This window comes from Melospiza georgiana, chromosome 10 (genome assembly GCF_028018845.1).
Source record: "Melospiza georgiana isolate bMelGeo1 chromosome 10, bMelGeo1.pri, whole genome shotgun sequence".
Taxonomy (NCBI): Eukaryota; Metazoa; Chordata; class Aves; order Passeriformes; family Passerellidae; genus Melospiza; species Melospiza georgiana.
The window spans coordinates 8765116-8778274 of NC_080439.1; the positions used below are offsets into that span (position 1 = coordinate 8765116).

At 40.1% G+C, this 13159-nt stretch overlaps 1 protein-coding gene across 5 annotated transcripts in view; it reads left to right on the plus strand.

Moving 5' to 3' along the window:
• The window catches only part of ABCC5 (ATP binding cassette subfamily C member 5), a 68210-nt gene that overhangs the window by 1077 nt on the left and 53974 nt on the right, over positions 1-13159 (plus strand). For 4 of the 5 annotated variants that reach the window (XM_058031582.1, XM_058031588.1, XM_058031585.1 and 1 more), the window contains exons 2-5: positions 163-337; positions 11722-11879; positions 12125-12280; positions 12975-13122. In XM_058031582.1, coding sequence (XP_057887565.1) covers positions 209-337; positions 11722-11879; positions 12125-12280; positions 12975-13122 — 591 coding nt within the window. In that variant the 5' untranslated portion in view covers positions 163-208. Of the gene's footprint in view, positions 1-162; positions 338-11721; positions 11880-12124; positions 12281-12974; positions 13123-13159 lie in introns of those variants that run through there. The other variant, XM_058031583.1, reaches the window with a different exon arrangement.

Here is a 13159-nt window from a genome sequence, read left to right on the forward strand (position 1 = left end):
ATGGACTTTGAAAGCCACGTTATTACGGCGCTGTTGTAATACAACTCATTTACTATTGCGTATTGATTTTGATTCTGAAAATTAACTTTAAAAATAGGTGACTAAAAGTAACTGGTGTATTTGGCACGGCACATAATGAAGGGGAATTTAATTGTTTTTCAGATACTTGAGGTGAAAGCACACGTGTAAACCCTGGCGTTTACGGAAGATGAAAGACATCGACATAGGAAAAGAGTACATTATACCCAGTCCTGGGTATAGGAGTGTGAGGGAGAGAGCTGACTCGGTGCAGCATGAAGAGCAGGAAGAGCCTAGTTTCCAGCATTCTAAACTTAAGGTCAATTTCTTTTTCATTGTTCATTTTGCAGTCTTTATGCTTATTAAATTGCATGCAGCAGCCTTTTTGCTGTGCTAGCTGTATATAGATTTGCTGCATTGAAGGTCAATAATGAGTATTGCCTATTGTGTGGAAGAGGTCATTCCAAAGGGTGCTGTAGCTATTTTGATACCAGGTCTTAGTACTTACTAAGCATTTTTCACTTTTAAGTGTGGCTTTTCAGTAACATTTGAGCAAAACTTTTTTCTAGTATTCAGCTATTGATGTGAATCAAGGAAGTTTTTTAAACCTTTGTGTTTTAGAGAATCATTACAACCAAGGAAGAGCAGTGAAGCACTCGGCACAAATCATGCACCATTCAGTGCTGGCAGCTGAAAAAACTCTTAATCATGCCATGGTTGTTTCAAGGATTAATTTTCTAAAACAGATGTCTAACTTGCTCTAGTAGCTTGACTTTTTTACTTTCCCCTCAGATGAAAGTAATTATTATTGAAGGCTTTCTTGAACATCTGTGTATTTAACATGGTGAGGTGTCATCATAATTCTAGTTTATTTTGAGAACTGGGTCTTGAAATAACCACTGGCTTAAAGGTAGCCTGTCATTGTTCAGAGCTTCTAATTTTTAAAGCTTGTTTTCACTAGGAAGAGTGCATATACTACCAAGTGCTATTAGGAAAAAGGCTCAGAGAAATGGAAACACCCATGCTGATGAAAGATATGGTCAGAAACTAATAACCTTTGCCAGCTGAAGAAGGTTAAAGGTATTCCAGTGCTAGCATTCAGAGCAGCTAATATTTTCTTGCATATCCTGTTCTTGACCTTTTCTGAAATACTCCAAGGACTGATATATATGTATACACACTGTAGATTTTTCTCAAGACAAACAAATAAAGTTAATAGTGCTTCTGTCTGATTTTTCACAATGATGAGTTCCTTGCAGATGTGCTGCTGCTCATTCCACATGGTTTGCCTGTGAGAGGGTTGGAAACAGGGAAGCTTTCTGTATTTGTAAGGAGGAATTGTGAAGACCTCTGAAGAAGCTTAATCTTTGCTGTGTTACAGTAGCTGCTGAGATACTCTGTATTTCAGCCTCCCTCGTTTCAGTGGGTTTGAGGGTTTCCCAGGGCTGCTCTGCTGATTGGGATTGGAGAGCTGAGCTCTGCAGCAGTGAGTGCAGCCTGCAGGCCCTGCAGCTCCAGTGTCCCCACAGGCTCTATGACTCAGCAAGTGCTGCTGCCGTGTTCAGCAAGGTGGTGTCTGATTGCATTACAGCAGGCACCGATGCACAGCCGAGCCCTCGAGCCACCGTGTGGGTTTTTATGGCTTTTGTCATGTTGATGTCATGGGCTTGCCACCCACCCTGCCCTGTCCAGTAGCAAATCTGCTCTGTCAAATTACTGGTGACAACAGTGATGCCATTGGTGGGCAGCTCTGTTTCCTGACCAGTGGCAGTGGAGTTCAGCAGTAATCATTGCATGTTATCTCTCCCTTTTGGTCTGCATCATATAATCAGGATTTAACTTTTAAAGGAAACAAGCCTTATCTTACCTGTAGATTTTTAATTAAATGAAACCATGAAACCGGCATATTTGTGGGTACTTTTATTTTTTTATTCCTTTTTTTTTTTTTTTCTTTTGTGGAGACTGAAAGTCAGCTAAATCCTGCATGTCTGTACAGCCTGGCATGAAAATCTCTGTGAGGCAGCTTCATGTCAGCTTCTCTGTTGCTGGTCTTTTTTACCCTCTTACCCATTCCATTTGATATGCTGCCTATGACTACAGGGTAGTACACACAGATAATTGATTGCAAAACAGGGGTTCTGTGAACTTGTGAATACTGATGTAAGAGGAGGGCTTACCCAAGCTCATACATTGAACTTTATCTTGTTTGTTCTCTTTGAGTAGAAGAATGAACTGAACTTGTTTTGCTAATGGCATCTTATGGCTCTGATAGGATTCCCACTTTACTTGGCCATTATCTTGTTCAGTATGCCAAGGTTGTGTTAATTTCTAGCTCAGACGTTGGTACCGTTTTTGTTTTGCTACCCTTGCAGCTTGGGTGTATGTAGTCCACAGACACAAACAGCTTTGAATTTGTTGCTACATGTCAGTGAGATAAATCCTGCTTGCTTGCAGAATACTAGGTTAAGGTTAAGTAAAAGGAGAGGTATTCATAACACCTTATCTAAGGTAGGCATTCATGTTTGTGTACCAAGTTTTTCCCTTTCTAGTTGAAACAAGTTCTGGTTTCAGCAGCGTACTTGGCTTAGGGAAGAGCAAAGACTCCCCTTTCATAAAGCTGAGCTTTGTTTGGTTAAGCACTTTCCCCCTGCATGTAAGGAAATGGTAGAAGCTGTGAAGAAAATGGTGTTTCAAGGGAAGAGAAGGAACTCTGTCCTTTGCTACTGTATCTTTTGTGGAACCTGGATTGGGTTAGATGCCCAAATTGACTTGGCACAGCTGGTGGCAGAACACCACAGAGGGCTGATGTGATGAGGAAGGGTAGGACCACAGCAGTTCAGATAGAGGGATAAGCTGTAGTGGAACTCTCACTTGGACAACAGGGTCCAGTGTACCATCAATAGAGATGTTGTGACTCTCAAATTTCTTGTAGAAAATCTGGCTCAGGATTTGAATTAGGTTGACCAGAAAATGACTAAGCTGTAAGCATGATCTGTATTGCCAGGAACAAGCTGCAAGCAGATGTAGGCTGTTATTTCACCATGAACTTCAGATCTTTGTGGAAGGTGAGTTTAAGGCTGTTGTGCAGCAGACTTTGACTGCATGAGGTGGCCTTCTATCTAACATGGTGCACCCTTATAGGGTGAGGTTGAATCCTCTGTGCTCTGGGGACAGTAGTCAAGGGCCACTGGTTCATGGCCAGTGGTGATGACTGCTTCTGGCAGGGCTACAAGTACATTTGGCTGATCAATAATATGACTCATTGGGTTTTTTGTTGCCTATATTGCTGCATTTTCTGTATCCTTCTTAACTTGAAGCAGACAAGTCTAGTTGATTTTCTGATCATGATCTTTATAGGTGAAAGACCTGTTTTACCATTGAGCCAAGGTCCCAGAGCTTTGTGTGTCTCTTCTTTGCATTGCAAAAGGTTATATTCAGCTTTCCATTTTCTGTCCTGAAACCTCCATTCTTGTGTTTATTTCCAGCTGAAAGGATGCTGTTTCAAACCACCACAAGTGTGTTCATGACAATAGTGAAAAAGAACTTGCAATTCTTTCCTTGGAAGCTTAAATGCTGCTTGGTCACAGCTTGAAAGATCACATCTCTGAAAGACAGAAGCTTTTCAAATAGGCTTCCTGGAATCATAATTGAAATAATTCTGCAGTATAAGTAGGACTAATCCAACATTTCCTGGCACTTAATGGGAATGTTGCTATAGAAATATGGACCTTTGAAATAGGTGCTTCAGGGCTGAAATTCAAGAAAAAATTATTCAGCTTGTGAATACATATATTCACCTCATGAATAAGTGTCTGCAGTGTGTTCTGATAACAATTGATTTTTAAGTCTTTGGAGACCTTAATGTAGCTTACAAAAGACTCTGAACTACATGTTCCCCCTGCATAGTACCACACTAATTGGGCTTATTGTTTGTGGGGACATGCCTCTGCTGGAGAACTTATAGGTGCACTTGCTGCCTAGCACAGCAGTGAGTGGTCTTCATCTGTAAAAGCTGTTACATGACCAGTGAGTAATAATTAAGGGATGTTTTGAAATATTGATTTGTACTTACACCTTTAGGACTTTCTGTTCTCAGAATGTGCCTGTGCCCTTCAATTTGCATCTGCAGTAATTTTATGTAGTTTTTCTCATGGAAGCAGTGTATTCTGGGGAGCACAGACCCCACTGTCCATGAAATATGCTATAAAATCACAGATGAGGAAAAGAAATAATTTATTTTTGGAATGCTTTTGGAATTGGCTTGTCTCAAATGTAGATTTTGTTTTTTTGATGGAATAGCAGGCAATAGAATTTAGCTTTCCTACCCCATTACAATAGAGGAGGATATGACAACAAGCTGCTTCTATGATATACAGAGCTTATGAGAACTCAATTCTTAGAATTCAACTTCCCACGTTAACAATGCTACAGCACTTATTTACAAATTGTACTCCAAGCTGTAGTTGGCTCTGGCTGAAATGTACTGTTCAGGATCAAGTTCTTGCTGCTGAAGGATGATGACTGCATCTGTGGTGAATCTCAAGTGCAAATTGCTGTGTTTCAAGGCACCAGCCAGGGAACTGTAGAGATCACTTCAAACGTGCAGGAAATGTGTTGCTAACTTTAGCTATCAGAAGCCCTACTAATATTCCTGTCCTTACCTTCATCTCTTGTTTTTCAGGTTTGTTTCTGACATCTTTTGCCCAAGACAACAGGGAATGTGATCAGAACTTGTTGGAACTTATGTAAATCCTTCAAGCACAGATAGCTTTGAAGTGATTTATCACTGAGTATTTAAATAGATCAATTCTGCCTCAACCTCTCTGAAGCATCTGAGTGTCTGAGTCAACTGAACAACAGGTTAAAAATAGGGGTGTGAGTGTAGCCTGGGTGCTTCTGCCTGTGCACTTCCAAGTCCTAGACTGCTTAACTATAAACTGTTATTTGTAGCTGAAGCTGCTGGATGTGTCTGCATATTTTCATAGCTAAGTAAACACTTTTTTACTTTTTCAGGTCAAATGAAATCAAAATTTTAAAATCTTTTTTTGCAACAGTTCTATTATTTTTGAGAACTTTGAACACAATCAGACTAGGTGCAGAAGCAAACACTGGTGGTACTGTCTAAAAATACATTAATTCCATGATATCCCCAAAGAATTGAGCATATTGGTTACCATCATGTTCTGTTGTTTTACCATTGAACTTCTGCTAATAAAGCAGTCACTGACACAGTAATCACAGAATCAAGTGATTCTGTCAAGGATCACTTGATGGAAGATCCTAGAATTGTTTGGTGTATGCTTTAGGATGACCCTCTAACCACACTGAAGAAGGGGAATCTCTACCTTCTCCTCCATGCCTAGATGCACATATCACCATCTGAGAAAGGAGCATATCCACAGCCAGTATGTATCAAAAGTTTATCTGACACTTGGAGGGGGGTTTATGGTATCAGAGATACCACTTAACAGGAGGAGCAAAAAGGTGAGGTCTGTGACTGGGCAGAGACATTTTCTAGAGGAACAGTGATATTCTGGATAATTTGCAGCTTCCTTTGGAATGTGAGTGCCTTCCCTAGTGCACAGCCATCTTCTTTCCAAGCCTTAGCCACATCATAAAACCTCAGCTCTGACCACATGCTGGTATTGTCTTTGACTACTGTGGGTTGCTGTTCCTTTGTTCAAAGCAGATTTCTAAATCAGCCTGCTCGTGACCAGAAGTGTGTAAGGAGTAGATTAGCTATCAGTGAAGGAAATCTTGCAGTGTCTTTTCCATTGTGGTGTTCTATATTAGTGCTGCAGACATTCTGCTCTATGGCTGTTTCAGAAACTCAGTGTACAGCTATAAAGTGTTCCCAGAAATATTCACTGCATCTATGCCAAACTATTGGTGAACTTAGCTTGAAGCAACTTAAAATTCACATATGTGAGGGGTTCTGATGTCTTGGGACACTGAGATGGTTGTTAGTTTTTGGGAATTTGTATCCTAGTGATAAGGAATAGTCAGTCAGTTGTGCTCTGAGCCACAGACAGCAAACAAGCTGTTCCACAAACAAAATCTGTGTTTCAGTTGTTTTTGAGGATGAAGGTTAATGAATTTCAAAGTCAACATGTTTAGAGCTCTGTGATGTTTAGTTTGTATGTCCTAGTTTACTGTTTGCTTTTGGAAGTGTGTGTTTGTGCAGGAAGGTGAGCTCAGTACAAGATTGTTGTATTAGGCTTGATAAATGCTGTGGTGTCAAGGCTTCTGCTGTCACTTGTTGATTCTACTCAATAGAAGTTGAAGTTCAAGGTCTCCCTGGATGCTCCATGCACTGTACAAAATTCTCCTGTGTAGCTTCTGTTGTGACCTGGCTTAGGCATGGCCTGAATAAGGATTGTTACTGAAGAACACCCCCAGCATATGTCAGGGTGTTGGGGTGGTTCAGGAGAGCAGAGCTTACCTGAGCAAGGCAGGAGCCAGATTGTCAGCCTGTGCTGTGTTGGGTTGATCTGCTTAGTGAGGAGTTGGTTTCCCATCTTTGTAGGCAGAGACATGTGGGTTGCCAATTCTAAAGCTGGTTATTAACAATTCCACAGGAGTCTGCTGTTACTGTGCATGAGCTATATAGTTCCAGTGCTGGATGATCAATGTGCAGCCTTATTTTGAATGAATCCTAGAACCTTTGCTTACAAGATCACGAATAATGGTTTTAATGCAAAACAAGACAGGAATTCATGGATACCACAAGCCTAAGCACATGCATCACTGCTTATCAGATGCATTCATAGCAGCTACATTTCCAAAGTCCTAAAACAAACACTTCATGCCAAACTCTATATTTCTTGGATTGCAGGAATAAGTGGATTTGCTAGGAAAGAGTTGAGAACATCTCACCTCAAAGCTGATGCTGGCCAGAATTCAAGGGCAAGGTAAAATAAGAAATATTCCTGTACGAAGCTGATATACCCATCTTCACCAAGGACGTTTTGTGCCTCAAGTGAAAGTGTTCAATATATGTGACTAAAATACTCAGGCTTACCAGATGCACATAGCCTGACCTTGTTTGGCTGCAGAACCTTGATATCAGTACCAAGCACTATTGGGAAACTTCTGCTTTAACCTGAGGATGCATAAACCCAGGCTAGCTTTGAAACCATGACTCCAGTGTTAATACAACTTCTGCTAATCCTGGCCCAGAAAAGTAACAACGGATCTGGTGTAATCAAGTCACATGTAACTGTTAAAGTGGACTCCAAGCTTTCCTATCTCTGAACTGTTGTGGTAAATCAGAATGTTTCTCAACAGTTAATTTGTATCTTTTAAGCGAAATATGACGCAGCTGTACTTATTCCTGCATTTGGCTTTGTGTTAGGTGCTGTGAAGAGCTGTTCTTCCAGGTAGCAGAAGCTGAGAAGGCAGCAGAGACGTGAAATTTTATTTATACCCCCTTTTTCAGGAGGTTGAAGAAAATGGAGTCTCTGACTTCTTGATCTGATTCTTCTATGGAAATTGTAACCATAATTTCTAGGCATCTGACGCTGTCTGATGGTCTCACCTTGGTGCTGTGTGAATGCAGCTGTGCTGTCTGTACTTTGCAGTCAATGTGTGCAGGTGCCTAAAGGATCAATGCCTCCTTCCTGACACCCACTGTCTCTGATCTAGCCCAGTGCCTGCTCCTTGTTGCTCCAGCGTCAGGGAGACAGCTGGTATGGGTGGATGATACACCAAACTAGTCTTAAATAGGCTCATGTTTTAATCAGGCAGGGTATTATAAAGTATCCTAGCTACAGAGAAGGCTGGGAGCCTAATGCTGCAAATCCCCTTGTTAATATTTTTATAGATTGTGTATTGCATCAAATCCAGTGAAAGGAGAATTGCCTTAGTAGACCGTAAAGTTCATGGTGCATTGCTGCTTCACCAAGCAGCTGCGGACTCGACAATGCTTGGACCTGCAAACCTATTTGATTTTCAGATGCTCTGGGGTTTGATGATTTGCAGCCTGGACAATGCTTTAGGGGTTGCCTGTGCTACCTGCAGAAGCAGTGTATATACCCTTTACTCCTTTGTGGAGGTATTCTTGGACCCAGAGGAATTTCTGGGAAGAATGTAATTAATACTTCAGAGGATCTTTTCCTAGACTCTTTTTTTTTTAGTTGTGCTTAAGCTAAATGGAACAGTTGGTTCGTTGCTTCCCTTCCCCAGCCCATACAAGCCAATCACTAATCTTGTTTTGTAACACCAATCTTTTAATGAAGTCTTTAAATATTTTTTAAATTGCTCTTCATCGTGGAGTTGTAAAATGGTGAATGCTTTAAGCTCTGAGCAGATCTGGTGATGATGGAATTATTTCTCATCACATGCCCACCTAGTTCTGAGCTCTGTTCTTCTGGTCTCTAGGTTTCCCTTTTGCCTCTCCTTGCTGGGAACTTTAAAGGCATGAGGAAGCCTGCTGAGCTCTGGCTGCTAAGTGCAAGAGATAGGAGTTCTGTCCTGCAGTGTTGCAGGACAGTGTTGCCAGCTCAGAGACCTTTACAACTTAAATCAAACAATTTTAACTCTGTAATAATAATTCAACCACAGTAGCTTTAGTATTCTATGTCAGCTGCAAGGATTATTTAAAAAGTAGCTACAGGTCTGTTCTAGTTTCCTGTCAGCTGCTGGTAGGACCAGAAGAGATGCAGCTTCTTCCCTGCTGTGATTTGAGCCCTGGAAGGTGTTCTTCCTTGGGGAAGAAGGGACAAAGCTCTTTGGGGGGTTTGGGTTGTACGCACATATCAGATTCTCTAGTTCTCTTTCTTCAGGCTTTATGTACCTCTCAAATACCTGTACCTTTATTCCTTTTATCTATCCAGCTGAAAAATCTTAAGTTTATGCTATTCCAAGCCCCATTGTTATTACTGCTCGAGGAAAGTAAGTTTAAGTATAATATCCTTTTTGAACTGAAGTGACAAGAGGCATAGTCTGGTGTTCAAAAAGGGTGCAAACCCTAGGGTTTTTTAAGTGTTATGCTAATGTTTTCTGCTTTATCCTTTTTGTCTTTTGTAATAATTCTTCATTTTTTGACCTTTTGTTGGTGCTGAGTAGTCATCTGCTGTTTCTCAATGCATGTCTGATTGAATCTTCCTCTCCCAGTTAGCAATATCTGATTTAGACTTGTTTTGTTTCTGTGAGCATTTCCTTGGAGTTATCAGTACCATGTTGTATCACTCATTTAATTGCTTGTTTTGGCATATTAATAAGTTGATGAATTAGAAAAAGTGCATTTTAATTTATTTTTTATGTTTATTAGACATTTATTTCAAGAGCAGAGCTGGAGCCTGTTGTAGCACATTAGTAACGTCTCAAGGCATTGGTTTCCAAAAAAACTGTGCACACATGAAGGCAATCAGAAAACCTAATCAGAAACCTAAATTAAGTGTTGGGGTTGTTTTGGTTTTTTTACTTCAGTCTTTTGTTCCTGAAGTGCACTGTAGAACAACTTAGGAGCCTCACTTCTTCCTGATAAACTCTGCTTTGAAGATTTTCTAATCTTCAGAGAACTACACAGAACTCTGGAGTTGTTCTTAAATCCTAATTGTACAGTGGTGTGATGCATTTGTTTCTTGGTAGGGATGTGGGATTTTGACAATCTCACCAAGATGGAGATGAGCAGTGCTCTCAGTGTGGTTGTGTTTGTCTCTATGGCAAGACATCATAAAGGCAGTGCCCTTGTCTTTATCAATCCAGCTTTTCCACATTTGCTGAGAGAACGCTTGAGCAGCACTGAAGAGTTTAATTATTTTTCACAGTGATTGTTTATGAATATTATCTTTGGACTGCCTAAACCCCTTGCAATTGTGCTTACTTATTAAAAAGCTATTCTTGTTTCTAAGTGGGTGAATCTATTTTTATGCTCATCAACATAGTGTTTTCTGTTTTGGAAGATTTTTTTTTACTTATAGGCACTTTTTTGGTGTGCTCTGAAAATCAATGTTTATACAACTAGTTTATGGCATCACTTAGAAACAAGTGTGTTATCAGCAACAAGATGTTTGGGCAGATCTGCCCTGGGCCTCTTGTGGGGGTAACACAACAAACCAGTTAAAAATTCCTCTGCTGTATCCAGAAAAGAGGTGGTGCAGAGCTCTTCCCTGCTACTGACTCCTTTGGGACGTTTATGGCAGGTCCCTTATTAGTGCTAATTTGCATAGGTTTAGTAAGACAGTGTTGCCTTAGTGAGTCAGTAATTTAATATAAATTGAGTGAAAAGTCTTTTAATTCAGATTTCAAGTACTGTGTATTTTGAGTCACTCTATGTGTCATAAGGTTTTAATATTCTTTTGTTTCTGTGTTATTTGACTATCTTGTCTTCCCATAGCTTTAGGTGATAGCTTAGCAAATATGTTTTTTGAGATAGAACCATGGATTGTTGACACCATGCTTAGGCACTGTTTAAGTACTTTGGTTAAGTAAATAAGGGACAGATTAATGACATTTTCAGTTTCCTGTTCTTATCCTTCTCATGGGTGGAAATAGTGTCTTAGTGTGCTATACTATTACATGTTAACATGGTACCAAGACCATGGTAAATGGTGACGCTTCCAAAAACAGTTACATGACTTGGAAGTCAGGAACCAAGTGTTTGCATTTATTCTGTGTAGGAGGCTACAATGCATCGCAGTTGTTTCTTTTCAAGGAAACAAGCTAACTTGGCTCTGATAGGTCAACTAATAAAGGTAGAATCATAGTATCTTTGTAAGACCTTCAGGAAGATTTTTCCCTCAGAATTTTTTTTTCCCTACAAAGTAGCACAGGTGCAATAAACTGGAATACAAGCACGTAACGTGGTTCAGCAATAAATGGCACATCAAGTTAGCAGAACCAGTCAAGGGCCCTCTGCCAGTACAGATAACAGGCTCATCTCCTCATGAACTTTTGCCACATCTGGCTGCTCACCAAAAGATTTGTTTGAACTTTGCAACATTTTGACTATCCTGTATCACTGCTGTTCCTCTGCTTGGATTAGCATTTAAGTCTGCCTTTCCCTGGGGCTGTGGAAACCCTCCCCGAGATAAGGTTTGCCTTTTAAGTAAGTGGCTGTTACCAAAGTTGCTGAGCCATTGAGAAACTGTGCCTGGGAGCAGAGAAAAAAATTGTCATTTTTGTTACATTTAGATTAGGGGAAAAGAGAAAAAAACAGGAAACGTGATAAAAGTAAGTACAATTCTACTTAGTGTGTATTTGGTTTTTTAAATTTAATCTAAAGTGGTTGTGAAGAAGAGACTTTAGTAGAATTCTGAAAATACTTTGTATTTTCTGTGGCTAAGAATATCTAAATTATACTAAGAGGGTGTAAATTCATCAAGGAAATGTCTTAATTTTACTGCATAAGCCAGTCATTGATTTCCTGAGCTAATGTCATAGGTACTTGATGTTGTAATCTTTCTCTATAGTATTCCCTGTGGCAGGATTAATCTGGTCTATCCATTTATCCTTTGAATGCACTGGTGCAATACTGGTACTGATTTGTTTTACAAATGCAGCAGTCTAACACAGATCTAGAAGCTGTGCCTTCTATGACTTTGCTGCCAGGATGAAGCCTGTGGTCTAAGACATTGAAATGACTGTGAGTGTTGCACAATAATTTGCAGAAGAAAGAGGTGCAAAATTGCTGGAGATGGGAGTCATGGACTTCAAATGTAGTTTTGAAGTCTGAATCTGTTGTCTTTCTTGTAAAAGCAGATTGAATGCCAGGATGCCTTGGAAGCAGCAGCTCGGGCAGAGGGCCTGCCACTGGACATCTCTGTGCATTCCCAGCTGAGAATGCTGGATGAAGAGCATCACAAGGGCAAATACCACCATGGTCTGAATGCACTGAAACCCATACGGACCACTTCCAAGTACGTCTTTAGGCTACCACAGAACTCGTACAGCATTTGCTTTTCAAACCAGTGACAAAGCAGAATTGCAGATGTAGGTCTGCTGACTGGTACTGGAAACATCAGAATTTGTTTAGCAAGTGTGGCTGGCATGGACCATTTGGTACTCTGAGTGCTTTCAATGAGAGGAGGCTTTGTTTTTCTGGAAGATTGACATTTCCTGTTTCCTTTTTCATTTGTTTGTGATTTTTCTTTAATTCTTTTAGACACCAGCACCCGGTTGATAATGCTGGGCTTTTTTCCTCCATGACCTTCTCCTGGCTCACTCCTTTGGCCCACAGAGCATACAAGAAAGGGGAATTGTTTATGGATGATGTGTGGTCTTTATCAAGGCATGAGTCTTCAGATGTCAACTGCAGAAGGTGAAGACATGTATTTCATTATTATTTTCTTGTTTCCATTTATTATGTTATTACGTGCAGGCAATGGCGAGACATTTTGTTTTGCCTTTTTCAGAATGGTGGATTTCACTTCCATCTTTCAGAGACAGTTTTCTCATTCAGCAGAGTTTCTGTAGCCTTGTCAATTTCAGTGAAATTAGGGAATTATATCTTTAGGAGCGTCTTAGAATTATTCTGATTTTGCATGTCTTAAAAATTTGTTTTAATAGAAAACCAGATTATTCTCAAGGCTATAGTGAAAAATTCTTGTGCTAAAATGAGAAATGATACTGTCAGTAGCAAGGTGACTTAAATGTGGATCAGATCTTCTGATCAGGCTTACATTCTATGGTTAATGAGAATTTCTTCAGGTTTTGACTCTGCAGTCTTCAGTCAGTTCAGCAGAGAGACTGTCAGTATATTAAGACTGCCAAAGAAACTCCAGGCAAAGAAAAAGCACTGTGTTTTTCATCCCTCTATCCTATGGAAGTAACACTACATAGATATGTCTCTTCACCTCACAGAGTGTATTTATTTATCTTAATATTATTTTTTGTTGTTCTGAGCTAGGAAGCACTTAGAGTTTTAACAAAGAAGTATGTATGAGACTGTACCTTCTCCCACAGTGAAAAATTTATGGCATGAATAAATGTCATAAATCTTCTGTTTTTATTAGGTTGGAAAGATTGTGGCAGGAAGAACTACAAGAAAATGGGCCTGATGATGCTTCTCTCCGGAGGGTTGTGTGGATTTTCTGCCGCACCAGGCTCATCCTTTCCATAGTGTGTCTGATGATCACGCAGCTTGCGGGTTTCAGTGGACCAGTAAGTAATATCCATCCTTTTTTTAACAACCCCAGAG